Source organism: Ranitomeya imitator, chromosome 5, assembly GCF_032444005.1.
Source record: "Ranitomeya imitator isolate aRanImi1 chromosome 5, aRanImi1.pri, whole genome shotgun sequence".
NCBI lineage: Eukaryota > Metazoa > Chordata > Amphibia > Anura > Dendrobatidae > Ranitomeya > Ranitomeya imitator.
The window spans coordinates 434,629,279-434,643,449 of record NC_091286.1 but is presented as its reverse complement, the minus strand read 5'-3'; the positions used below and the strand labels follow the sequence as shown (position 1 = coordinate 434,643,449).

Genomic DNA, 14,171 nt, shown 5'->3' with positions numbered 1-14,171 from the left:
GGTGGCCGCATATGGCCCGAGATGTCAGGGACTATATTCAGGCGTGCGTTTCTTGTGCCCAGAATCGGTCTCCTCGGCAACGGCCTGCTGGGTTGCTTTACCCTCTACCGGTGGCAGACAGGCCCTGGGAGATGGTCGGGATGGACTTTGTGGTGGGCTTACCCAAGTCGCGTGGCTGCTCCGTTATTTGGGTTGTCACCGACCATTTCTCTAAGATGGTGCATTTGGTGCCGCTTCCTCGGTTACCTTCTGCACGGGCCTTGGCGGTGTTGTTCATTAAGCACATTTTCCGATTACATGGTATGCCTGATAAGATTGTCAGCAATCGGGGTCCCCAGTTCGCGTCTCGGATTTGGAGAGAGCTCTGCCGTTTACTCAGCATAGAGTTGAACCTCTCCTCTGCATATCATCCCGAGACGAATGGGTTGGTGGAGAGAACCAACCAGACTCTGGTGACATATTTGCGACATTTCGTCTCTGCTAGGCAGGATGACTGGGCATCTTTGCTACCTTGGGCAGAATTTGCCTTGAACAACGCCGTAGCCGATTCCACTGGTCATACTCCTTTTCTCCTTAATTACGGCCAGCATCCGCGTGTCCCTGTGCCCATGCCCGTGTCATTCACCGATTCTAGGGTGGCAGACTTGGCGGTGGAGGCACGTGACATCTGGGACCGCACACAGGATGCCATCCGGGCCTCCAAGGAGAGAATGAGGGTTTCGGCTGATACACACCGGCGCCCCGCTCCGATCTTTGCTCCTGGCGACTTAGTGTGGCTCACCGCCCGTAACTTCAGGCTGCGAGTTGAGTCCACTAAGTTTGCTCCTCGCTACATTGGCCCGTTTAAGGTTCTGGAACAGGTCAACCCTGTGGTCTACCGTTTGGCTACTCCTCCACGCCTTGGTATCACCGATACTTTTCACGTTTCCCTCTTAAAGCCCGTTCATTTGTCCCGGTTTTCTTAGTCTTCTGCCGGGACATCGGGTTCATCCACGGATGAGTTTGAGGTGAATGCTATCGTGGGGTGCAAGGTGGTACGTGGCAAGAAATTTTATCTGGTGGACTGGAAGGGTCACAGCCCAGAGGATAGAACCTGGGAGCCTGTGGAGCACATTCGGGCTCCGCTGCTTATTGCAGCTTTTGAGCGTAGCGAGGCTCAAGGAGGGGGGGCCCTAGGAGGGGGGGGTAATGTTAGGAGTCGAGTTTCCTCTGCTGCACAGGGGGAATCTCGATCTGTGTCTGCTGCGGTCTCCCATTCTGCATCGGCCGCAGTGGGGCCTGCTCAGCGGAGACGTCGCTCCCAGCGTCTCGCTGAGGCGGATTCTGTGCATAGGGTTACTACTGCCTCTTCTGGCTCTCCTATTGTACCCTGCACTGATCTGCGGCGAGCAGGCTTCTCTGGGGCTAAGTCCCTATTTACACACACTGAGCATGCCCAGGGCAAGATCTCTCAGTGGAGGTCTAGGGTCACGTGCTCAGGTGCTGCAGCAATTCCATTGGTCCTTCTTTCACAGGTCCTAGACGTGCTGCAGCTATTTAAGGCTCGCATGGCCGCACGGCAATGCGCTAGTATTGTCTAAGTTATGTGCTTTGCGCCAGTGTGGTCACATGTGAATGTGTTCAGGGACCCGGCTGAAATAAGCCCCTAGAATGATGGCTCCTCTGGCAAGGAGAATGAGTCTGTGTGTATTCAGGGACCCGGCTGAAATAAGCCCCTAGAATGCTGGCTCCTCCAGCGAGGAGTTTTGTGTAATTGTGTGACCACTGACTGCTCTCTGTTTGTGCAGTTAGCCTGTGCCTCTGTGGAGTCTAACAAGGCACAGTGCTTTCCTTTCACAGCTACTCAGTGAATTAACTGAGTTAATCTATACCGCCATATAGCTCCGCCGTTTGCTAGCAGCAGGTACTCCTGCACGGTGGACCCCGGGCTGCGAACGCACCAATATCAATAAAACATCTCTATTTACTCGGTGCGTTCCGCTAGCCTTAACATAAGGTTTTTGAGAAATGATACGAAACCAAATTTTTTGTTATAATTCTAAAAACTCATATATGACCTTTTTCTGAAACAGTATATTCTGAATTTTCCACTGAAATAACAAATCACTGATCTACACATATGCAAACACTTATTATGTGCCATGTGACCGCAATAGGCGCAGGTGGAATCGCGATCCGCCCGCGCCTATTAACTAGTTAGATGCCGCTGTCACACTCTGAAAATGGCATTTAACAAGTGCTTACAGCCATCCCACCGGAAATGCATGCACCGGTGACCCCATCATATGATCGGGGGTCAGCGGTGCTTTGGCATAACAACCAGAGGTCTCCTTGATACCTCTATTTTTGTTGATGCCAGATTGCTGTGAGCACCACCCTGTGCAAGGTGCTCATACCAATGCTGTAATTCTACTATATAGGGGCGATCTGAACATCGCCTCTATGTAGCAGAGGCAATCAAGTTGTGCCACCTTCTAGCCTCCCATGGAGGCTATTGAAGCATGGAGAAAGTAAAAAAATGTTTTTAAAAATACAAAAATATGAAAAAAATAAACATATATAAAAGTTCAAATTACCCCCCTTTCACCCCATTAAAAATAAAACAATTAAAAAAAAAACCTAAACATATTTGGTATCACCAGATTCAGAATAACCCGATCTATCAATAAAAAAAAGGATTAACCTAATCGCTAAACGGAGTAGCGAGAAAAAAAAATTAAAAACGCTAGAATTACTTTTTTTGGTCGCCGCGACATTGAATTAAAATGCAATAACAGGCGATCAAAAGAACGTATCTGCACAAAAGTGGTATCATTAAAAATGTCCCACAAAACATAACCAGTCACATGGCCATATTCATGCAAAAATAAAAAGTTATGGCTCTGGAAAGAAGGGGAGCGAAAAGCGAAAGTGAAAAATCAAAAAAGCTCCAGTCATGATGGGGTTAAAAACCTTATGAGATACAGACTTTTGGAGCACATATTCATGTTCAGCATATCAAAATGTATAAGATACAATAACATTTTCTCAGGGGACATGAACTTCCCTGAAATTTGTTGCGCAGTTTAACCTGTAGGTTGGCCTTGTCCCATAAATGTTGTAAACGTTGAACTATCTATTGGATATATTAATCCTCAAAATGTATTAATGTTATGATCTTGTATCATTTAGTCCTACATACATTTAGGATAATTTCTCATACTCTATTAGGTTATACTGAAAGAACTACTATAGATATAATTACTAAAAAAAGCATAAAAACCAGATTGTAATAACATTATGTATTAGGTTCTGTAGAAGGACGTAGATCTGGGTATTTATTATGATGGAATATAGGCTGAACTGGATGGACAAATGTCTTTTTTCGGCCTTACTAACTATGTTACTATGTTACTATGTTACATTAGTTAGCAATTTGTTAGGAACTCACCTTAACAACTCTATTCTTTTCCAGCGTGATCTTGTATTCATAGACATACACATTTACATATTTGACATAGGACACTCTGGTGTTACCTCCCCTGTTCTCATTTGCCGCTTCCACATTGAAATCTGTAAGGTTTCCTTCATCTTTGCAGAGTTTGGATAAGGTGTAGGTGCATGTTCCCATAAAGTGGTGAACCTGATTATCAAACGTGTAATAATGGGGATCACCACTAACTTCACAATTACCTGTCAAAAGTAAAATGTATCATATGTTAATTTAAAATAATGCCATTTTTGATAACACCAAACACACAAGTACTTTGAAACAAAAAAGTCAAGGAATAAAATATTTTTTCTAAATTTTTTTCTAAATTCTATTCTTTCCAAGGTGAACTTGGAAAGTTAACTTCATGCTACAACACACCATGTGTCAGTATATAGGACTTCACAAAAGATCTTATGCAAATCTTAGCTAATTATTTACATACATGTTAATGACTGTTGCATTAAAAGCAAGCAAAACAACACTGTAATGTTGTAAAATGACACTATTGTTCTTTTTTATACAAATTGTCACATTTTTATTGTACTATAATACACCATCACCAGTGCGAGACCAAACTAAGCCTCTGAGTTAGCAATAGCAGAATATATATGTATATATTTATTTTTATTTATCTAAGCGTTAAAATACTGGATATGTTAAATTACTCTGGCAACATACCAGAATCTGGTGGTACGAAAGGTGTTGTGGAAAATGTTGTTTGAGTAGAACCTGAAAGATACAACATATATCATTTATTTTTTATTCATAAATGTATATTAAATGATTTATGAAATGAAACATGTAAGTAAGGAAGTTTTAGAATAAACAAATAGCAAGTCCAGTAGTTCGTGAAAATTTACACTTTTTTCATTTCAGCTCACAGTAACAATAGGCATAAGCTAACATTTTTTTGCAGTGTAAGGCAAACAACAGGAAATAAAAAATAACTAAGTGATGCAGGAATATTGACTTTGCATTTCTTAAAGCGTTTGTTTCTTATTCAGGAACACGATAATAAAAGTGATTAAAAACAATACAAATTTCCTTATTAAAGATGAGCATATCTTTCAAATTCAAATTTGTCAGCTTTGTCGAATTTTTCAAAAAACTATGCTTACCAGTCAATCAATTTGCAGAAAATTGCAAATTTTGCAGGGTCTACAATTCCCTTGAATTGCATGGGTTATACTCTGAGATCTCCTATGTCTGTTTTAAAATCTTTTTAGGCTGTTTTACATATTCACAGCTTTAGTAAAGTCAAAGTAACGTCAATACATATGGCTATAGGCAAATGGATGCAAACCTCTGGTAATCAATAGTCTTTTTAAAATCTCTCTGAACATCAGTCTTTTTATGCTTTTTAAAACACTACAAGGGAGAGTACAAGATTGCCATACCAGAATTTACACACAAGCAAAGTACTACATGGAGGAAGCCTCGGGTGATTGCATGGCAAAGATACAAATATGATACTTCTTTGGGGAAGAGCTATATGGTTTGTTGTTTGGAAAATGAAAAAGCCATAGCTTTTTAACAAGCCTTCTAAAAATTACAACTTTTTATGCACAGTAATAGCTTTACTGTATGGAAAGTAAAGGAACAGTGGCTTTTTAAAAAAATATTGGCGCAATTTCATGTTTATAAACTCCGTGCAGAGCAGAGATCTCAACAGAAATACAATAAATCTGTAGAACTCAATGTACAGGCTAGGAATGTGCTGCTGCCTCATTGGGAGGCCTGCACTGTCACATCTGTTCTCATATAAGACTTAATTTGCTGGTGTAATTTCTGTTTAGTGTAAAACATTAGCAGCCATTTCTTTGGCAATCCAATGATTCCAAATTGAAGATTGAGGGAATTCACCATATTCACCAAATTTCTTGAAATTCGACACAAATTTGATTCACCAAGAATCAACTTGCCCATCTCTATTTCTTACCAGAAGATGATTGTGGAATTGTTGTGCCTGGTGTTTGTGGCACTGAGATTTCTACAGTGTGCTCAGAAGTTGCAAACAAAGTGGTAGAACCTGGTGAAGTAATTGATGTGTTTAGATTATTTCTATAATGTCACAAATTTTCCCTTCTGCTGTTACACTTTCATTGTTGAGGAGTGCATAAGTCCATTTTTTTACTTTACAATAGCTCATAAACCATGGAGTAAAAGAGAACACAATAATAAAAATAAAACAAACAATTAAAGGTTTCTTACTAAAGGTGAGCAAATATTTTAAATTCAAATTTGTAAGCTTTGTCAAATTTTTCAAAAAAAATATATTTTGCATCCAATTATTTTGCCATAAATAACAATTTTTGCAAAGTCTTCAATTGCCAGCAATTACATGTGGAATACTCTGAGGTCTCATATGACTGTATTATACTCCTTTTAAGCTTTTTTAAACATGCATAGACTCAATAAAGTCAAAGTGACCTCAACTTATATGACTATGGGTAAATGGATTTTAATTGGTGGTAGCCAACAGCTTCTTTAATAGCACTCTATACTATCAGACTTATTCAGCTCTTTCAAATGTAAAAATGCATGGGAAAATGACTGTCATGCCAGAGTTTATGCCCAGTTGATGGAAAAAGCCATGGGTGTTTGCAAAGCAAATTATCACTCTTTGGGGAATAGCAATAGACTTGATGCTTGTAAAATGAAAAGGTAATAGCTTTTGAACAAGACATCCAAAAATTAATCTTTTTGACAGCAGCAACATCTTTGCTGTTTGGAAAGTAAAAAATTAATGGATTTTTAATAATCCTTTTTTTGGGGAATAGTTTTATGTTTAATAAAGTGGTGCAGGATCGCCTTCCCTGCATATGCACAGTAAAGCTGTAGAGCTCAAGGAGATGACCACTAGTGTAGGACCACCACTGGCAGTCTCAACAGCAGCAACAAGCTTTGTTAACCCCTCTTTATAGGCTGTCTTATACCATGTGAAGGGTTTCCTAGAAAGCATTACATGGAAGCCTGCACAGTCACATCTGATGTTAATTAAGACTTAATCTGCTGATGCAAATTTCTCTTTTTGTAAAAAGGCATTAACCATTCACACTGTTGAATTTGCAAATGATTGGAATCCACCATTTCCTGTGAATTTCCTAAAATTCGACACAAATTTGATGCAACAGGAAAAAACTTGCTCATCTCTAATTCCTACCAGAAGATGATTGTGGAATTGTTGTGCCTGGTGTTTGTGGCACTGTGATTTCTACAGTGTGCTCAGTAGGTGGAAACAAAGTAGTGGTAGAACCTGGTAAAGTAATGGATGTTTTTAGTTAGATAAAAGTTGCAGTTCTCATATTTTTAGAGCTGAAAAATATAAGATAGACCTTGGATCTGTGGAAGCGCATGTAGCGCGAAACAGCTGTCATCCTCCAGACATCATGTTCTCTCCGTCCATGTCCATGTCAAAATAAAGACTTTTTACAGCATCGGGTTTGGTGAGTGCTAACCACTTTTTTTTCTTTTGCTTTTGAATTACATATCTTTTTGGTGAGCACCCCTTATGCCCATGCATTGAGTAGGAGGTATAAGGGCTGGTACAGCATATTGTAGCACGCCGATAGGTGATCGCGAATGACAGCAGTGCGGGTATATTTTGTTTCTTCTTTTTTTGGACTTCATAGACCTTGGATTTTTTTTGCAGCATTAGAAGTTGTATTTCTTATGCTGCTGATAGACTTTTCAGGTGTTGATAATTTCATGAGCAGACTGATAAAGAGCTGGAAACCTGGGATGTGACAAAACCTTCTACATGAGTAAAAATTGCTTACTTTTAAGAAATGAATGAAAACGTTTTGGAGGAAATTGTTTAGTTTATCATTTAGGGCACAAGTATGCTAAAGATTTTAGTGCAAACAACTAATTTTTTTTGTTCCTGTTTTGTCTTATGAAATTCAAACTGATGCCAATGTCCCTTAGTTTGCATCAGCCTATATAAAGTGTGCCATGAGACATTTCTCAAAAAAACAATACCAGGGTGCATGATGCTCGTGGTATGGTGATCATCCTCACTGATGGCATGTCAAGATGTGTAATTGCGTGTATTTATGTGTGCGTCGCTCATACTCAATACTAATTAAATGTTTTGAAAAAAGGTTTTTTGATAACTTTCATATTATTAATATGTCTATCCATCTTGTGATTTCTGTAACTCCACACATTTTCACTCTTGTTGTTGCAGCTTCAATATTGAGAGTGTATAAGTATATTTTATTTCATAGTAGCACTGGATTGTAAGTAGTCACAATAATAAAAATGATTACAAATAACACAAGGTTATTTACTATTATTATTTACTAAAGATGAGCAAATCTTTTAAATTCAAATTTTTTCGCTTTGTCGAATTTTCCAAAAACTCTGCAGCGAATAAATTTTCTGTAAGTTGCAAATCTTGCAAAGTATCGTATTGCCTGGCATTACATATTTAACACTCTGAGGTCTCTTTGGACTGTATTTAGAATTTGATGGGAATATGATGGGACAGGAAAGGAGATGACTGTCAGTGTAGAACCAGCAATGGCAGTCTTACCAGCAACAACAAAGGCACTGATGGCCCTTCCTGATTTACTCTTCTGGTCCATATGAAGTGATCGCTGCAAGGCATTATGGGAAGATGGTTGCAACTGATGTCACATGAGTCTTAATTTGCTGATGTAACTTTCTGCTTTGTGTAAAACAGTAACAGGCATTTATTTCCGCAATTCAAGTATTCAAACTGCAGACTGTTGGAGTTTGTCATTCCAGCATATGTCTTAAAATTCGGCAAAAATTTGATTGAAAAAGAATCAACTTGCTCATCTCTATTCCTTACCAGAAGATGATTGTCGAAGTGTTGTGCCTGGTGTCTGTGGCACTGTGATTTTTATAGTGTGCTCAGTAGTTGTAACCAAGGTTGAAGAACCTGGTGAAGTAATTACTTAGATTTAAAGAGTTGCAGTTTCCATGATTTTAGAGCTTACAAATATAAGGTAGGTTTTGATTTTTTTTTCCAGTAGTTGTACTGTTTCCCTTTAAACACCTCTCAAACCTTTTAGATAGTTCTGTGTTTAATCATATTTTTCAACCCATGCCACATACTTCATTAATATCTAATAAAGTAAAATGGGACATGCAAGGAAGGATGTATTAAAATTGAAAAAGTTAATTTTCCATTTAGTTTCAAAGTTGTTATTATTATAGTGCATTTGTCAAATTTGGCCTTAAATTTTCCCTATTTTTAACACTCATTGTGCAATTCATTAAGATTGACATAGGGAATACAAGTCTTAATAAAATGCTTGCTAGAATACAGTCCTCCAATTTATTAATGTATCAGTCTCATCTCTTACACAGTGTTGGGAATGGTGTGTATTTCTTCTTTCACTTCAGTGGTGTTTCTTATGATGAATTTGATGAGTGGGTATGACTACACCCAGACCACCCAGGCTATTGGTGTAGCTGCTGGGACTGGAGTGTAAAAGCAAATACCGTATATACTCGAGTATAAGCCGAGATTTTCAGCCCATATTTTTGGGCTGAAAGTCCCCCTCTCGGCTTATACTCGAGTCATATACCCGGGGGTCGGCAGGTGAGGGGGAGCGGGGGCTGTGTAGTTATACTTACCTGCTGCGGCGCGGTCTCTGCAGTCCCTGGCTTCCCCAGCGCTGCAGATTCTTCCTGTACTCAGTGGTCACATGGCACCGCTCATTACAGAAATTAATAGGCGGCTCCACCTCCCATAGAGGAGGAGCCGCATATTCATTACTGTAACCGCTCAATTACAGGAAGAAGCTGCAGCGCCGGGGAAGCCAGGGACTGCAGGGACCGTGCCGCAGCAGGTAAGGGGAGCGCAGCGCTGCGCTATATTTACCTGCTCCTCGCTCCGGTGCGGCTCAGTCTCTAGCGTCCTCTAGCAGTGACGCTCAGGTTAGAGGGCGCTGTGATGTAGTCAGTGCGCGCCCTCTGCTGAGCGTCAGTGCTGAAGACGGAGCCGCACGAGGAGCAGGTAATTATTGAAAGCGCCGGCGTCCTGAGCAAGAGGGTGAGTATGTGATTTTTTTTGCAGCACCAGCAGCAGCATTCTATATGGCACAGCATTATATGGAGCAACTATGGGGCAATAATCAACGGTGCAGAGCAATATATATGGCACAGCTTTCTATGGAGCATCTATGGGGCCATAATGAACGGTATGGAGCATCTATTTTTATTTTTGAAATTTACAGTAGCTGCTGCATTTTCCACCCTAGGCTTATACTCGAGTCAATAAGTTTTCCCAGTTTTTTGTGGCAAAATTAGGGGGGTCGGCTTATACTCGGGTCGGCTTATACTCAAGTATATACGGTAGTTGTAACATTTTTGCGCATCTCCCAAGTTATGGAAAATTGTTACAACTTATTAGGGTGTTCATGCCAGATTTCTGGTGTAAGCACCTTAATGAATCTCCCCCCTCAGTTTCCTTTCCTGGGCATCTTTAGCCTGAAACCACTTTTAATATACAGTGCTCAAAAAATAAAGGGAACACTAAAATACCACATCCTAGATATCTCTGAATGAAATATTCCAGTTGCATATTTTTACTCATTGCATAGTGGAATGTGTTCCGAACAATAAAACAACAATTATCAATATAAATCAAAATAAATATCACATGGAGGTCTGGATTTGGAACGATACTCAAAATCAAAGTGAAAAATCAAATTACAGGCTGATCCAATTTCAGTGGAAATGCCTCATGACAAGGAAAAGATGCTCAGTATTGTGTGTGGCCTCCATGTGCATGTAAGACCTCCCTACTGTACAATGCCTGGGAATGCTCTTGATGAGGCGACAGATGGTCTCCTGAGGGATCTCCTCCCAGATCTGGAATAAAGCATCCACCAACTCCTGGACAGTCTGTGATGCAACGTGACATTGGTGGATGGAGCGAGACATGATGTCTCAGATGTGCTAAATTGGATTCAGGTCTGGGGAACGTGCGGGCCAGTCCATAGCTTCAATGCCTTCATCTTGCAGGAACTGCTGACACACTCCAGCCACATGAGGTCTGGCATTGTCCTGCATTAGGAGGAACCCAGGGCCAATGGCACCAGCATATAGTCTCACAAGGGGTCTGAGGATCTCATCTCAGTACCTAATTGCAGTCAGGCTACCTCTGGCGAGCACATGGAGGTCTGTGCGGCCCTCCCAAGAAATGCCACCCCACATCATTACTGACCCACTGCCAAGCTGGTCATGCTGAAGGATGTTTCAGGCAGCAGATCACTCTCTACCACATCTCCAGACTCTGTAACGTCTGTCACATGTGCTCTGTGTGAACCTGCTTTCATCTGTGAAGAGCACAGGGTGCCAGTGGTGAATTTGCCAATCCTGGTGTTCTGTTGCAAATGCCAAGCATCCTGCACAGTGTTGGGCTGTAAGCACAACCCCCATCTGTGGACATCAGGCACTCAGACAATCCTAATGGAGTAGCTTTCTAACTGTTTGTGCAGACACATGCACATTTGTGGCCTGCTGGAGGTCATTTTGCAGGGCTCTGGCAGTGCTCCTCCTGTTCCTCCTTGCACATAGGCGGAGGTAGCGGTCCTGCTGCTGGGTTGTTGCCCTCCTGCGGCCCAACCACATCTCCTGGTGTACTGGCCTGTCTCCTGGTAGCACCTCCAGCCTCTGGAAACTACGCTGACAGACACAGCAAACCTTCTTTCCACAGCTCACATTGATGCGCCATCCTGGATGAGCTGCACTACCCGAGCCACTTGTGTGGGTTGTAGAGTCCATCTCATGCTACCACGAGTGTGAAAGCACAACCAACATTCAAAAGTGACCAAAACATCAGCCAGAAAGCATTGGTACTGAGATGTGGTCTGTGGTCTCCACCTGCAGAACCACTCCGTTATTGAAGGTGTCTTCATAATTGCCAATAATTTCCATCTGTTGTCTATTTCATTTGCATAACAGCATGTGAAATTGACTGTCAATCAGTGTTGCTTCCTAAGTGGACAGTTTGATTTCACCGAAGATTGATTTACTTGGAGTTATATTCTGTTGTTTAAGTGTTCACTTTATTTTTTGGAGCAGTGTATATTTCTACAGATACCGCCAATACTTAGCTAATGCAATTAATTTCACGAGCTAGACAGTCAGCCCGGTAATTTCACACAGTACAGCACAATTATTCATGTAATGTACTGTTCTCTACCTGTGTCATAATTAGCTAGTCCTTTTGACACCCAGTGACAATGGGTCATTTAATTTTAACGGTAAACTGTGCATTGTAAAACACTGATAAAAAGCATATTTTTTTTCAAAATAGAAAATCCTTTCCAGCTTCCACCAGCTAGTGATTACTACACATTAGGACTTGCTTTACATTTGTTAGTTATGGCCTAAGTAGCAATGTTTTTAAGTTACTCTTGTCATCCTGGAGCACTGCATTTGAAGTGTTAGACATTGTAATTATTCTGCATACATTTGCAAAATATTAATGTATTGAGTATTTTGCATGTATAGCACTTATACAACAGGTATTTTTTTTTAAATAAAACATAGTTCACCAGCATGTAGCAATATCTACAACTGTACCTGGATCTTTGGTTGATGTTATCGGAGGTTGTGAAGCAGAGATGAAGCTTGTATCGGGTGGTGAAGTAGGTGGTAAAGCTGGAGTGGTTGATGGTCTATTTGGGTCTGTAAACAGTATAAATTTGAATGATCAAATTCATTACTGAAATTACCCAACTAATCTCTTTCACCCAAAAAAGAGAGGCTGTCTTACCACAAATTGTGCTATTTATCCAGTCTCCCAAATCCACACCTAAGGCTTCACATGCTGCCGCATAAGCAGCAAGGACACTGCAAATCAAATCATCATCGCCACCAGTGACACACTGATCAAAGACGCAGCTATCAAAATAGTGATTGGGGCGAAGAACACCATGGCAAGGTTTGAAAGGTCCATCATTTTGTCTAAGAATCCAACATTTCAGTTGGGCCTCTAGCAATATGGCAGGAGGACAGACTACTGGAGGTGGTGGAGTAGATTCACATCTGAAAAGCCAAATTTAAGAGATTAATATATACGTAATCTTAAAAAAATAATTAATGGTATATTAAGACTTTTGTTGATTTTAGCATAGCTTATCATGTGTTTGTTGATGTTTCATAAATATAATGTCTTAATCTATGTTGAATATGAACTCAGCAGCAGCAGCATGTAAATCCTTCAGAGATCTTCATCACAGAAAGCTATTTTTCCATGCCATACACATGAGGAACTCCCACTGGGCTGCTCACTGCCAACTTCTCCTCACCCCCCTCGACTTGAATTAGAAATCTGACCCTCTTTGTTTATAGGCAGATCTGTCAATTAAGCTGAGCTAGGTGGGGAGAAGAAAAGTTGCATTTGAAGAAAATAGGCAATGATTTATAGTATTTAAGTCAATAAATTATAGTAAATACTATAAATAATCCACATGAATTATAAATTTTATACTTATTATTTCTCCCACTTATTCTATCACCATGGAGCCAGGACATCTTAAGAGGGCAACGATACAAAAAGTTGTAGAAGGAAACTGCAGTGCAGTCCTCTGAATTACATCCTGTTCCAGGAGGAGCGATAGATGCTGGGGGGAAGTGAGTGCATCCCCAGCATTCTATGATGTCCATTTGGAGACTCCTCTCAAACAAAATTAATCAGGAAGTGGGAAAAAAGCACATTTACGAACTGGTAGTATAGAGAGATGTGTAGGGTATTTTATAATGATCCAAGATTTTATCCAGATGAAAAAGGTTTGTTCATTTAAATAGTAAACATTTATTTATAGCAAGAAGTTTAACAAGATACTTACGGCCATCCATCATCTGGGACTTTCCAACTATTTCCAAACTCATTAACATTAGTTGCTATACTGCCATCAGGTTTCATGAAGTCATCACGGTGGTCATCATTGTAGGTACCGCACAATCCACATAGTGCATCCTTGTAATACTCTTTCACTCTCACAAATAATTCATGATCCCCATTAAACTGGAGCTCAAGACCAAAGTCTGTACTGACGGTAACATAGTGGCCATTTTGTGTGATGATTATGCCAGACACGTTAGCAGGAAGAGTGACAAGCACTTTATTAACCTAAAAAATGGACATAAACGTAGGTAATTAATGTTCGTTGTACAATGATAGTCTTCAGTTTTAGTATACATAGTATTACTCAAACAGGCAAAAGATAAGGTATCCAATATAACAGTCATACATACCATTGGAGCAAATTAATTGAAAGCACTAATAAAAGTTTATCTACATTTCTATAAATTCTTACTTGTACAATGTTGTTCTTTCCAATGTGGATCTCTATTCCATCAACAGTCAGAGTAACAGAATTAATGGCTGTCCAGCTTGGGTTTCCTCTGTGCTCATTGCGGGTGGTGACACTGAAGTTACGAGATGTATTAGCACATGTCTCTACTACAGTATATGTACATGCACCCTGGAAGTGATGGATTGTGCCATCAAAGGTGGAATAGTGGGGATCTCCATAAATGTGGCAGATTGCTGTGCTTGGTTGGTAGCAGCCTAATAATCCATCTTGAACCTTACAGATTTCGTCTTCTGCACAGGACATTGGTGAACAGCTAATAGTATTGTTTCCCAAACAGGTACATTGACTCTCACAGTTACCTTGAACGAATTGTTCTCCTTCCTGTGATTATA

The 14,171-nt window shown here is 40.4% G+C and overlaps 1 protein-coding gene across 8 annotated transcripts in view; it reads right to left on the bottom strand.

Annotated features, from left to right (window-relative positions):
- Positions 1–14,171, bottom strand: part of LOC138638112 (IgGFc-binding protein-like) — a 246,804-nt gene that overhangs the window by 108,614 nt on the left and 124,019 nt on the right. For 6 of the 8 annotated variants that reach the window (XM_069727126.1, XM_069727130.1, XM_069727129.1 and 3 more), the window contains 8 exons: positions 13,780–14,160; positions 13,309–13,592; positions 12,234–12,505; positions 12,041–12,145; positions 8,292–8,381; positions 5,412–5,501; positions 4,151–4,201; positions 3,431–3,672 (listed from right to left, as the gene is read on the bottom strand). In XM_069727126.1, the coding sequence (XP_069583227.1) occupies positions 3,431–3,672; positions 4,151–4,201; positions 5,412–5,501; positions 8,292–8,381; positions 12,041–12,145; positions 12,234–12,505; positions 13,309–13,592; positions 13,780–14,160 (1,515 nt within the window). The remainder of the gene's footprint in view (positions 1–3,430; positions 3,673–4,150; positions 4,202–5,411; positions 5,502–8,291; positions 8,382–12,040; positions 12,146–12,233; positions 12,506–13,308; positions 13,593–13,779; positions 14,161–14,171) is intronic. The other 2 variants (XM_069727128.1, XM_069727131.1) reach the window with 2 other exon arrangements.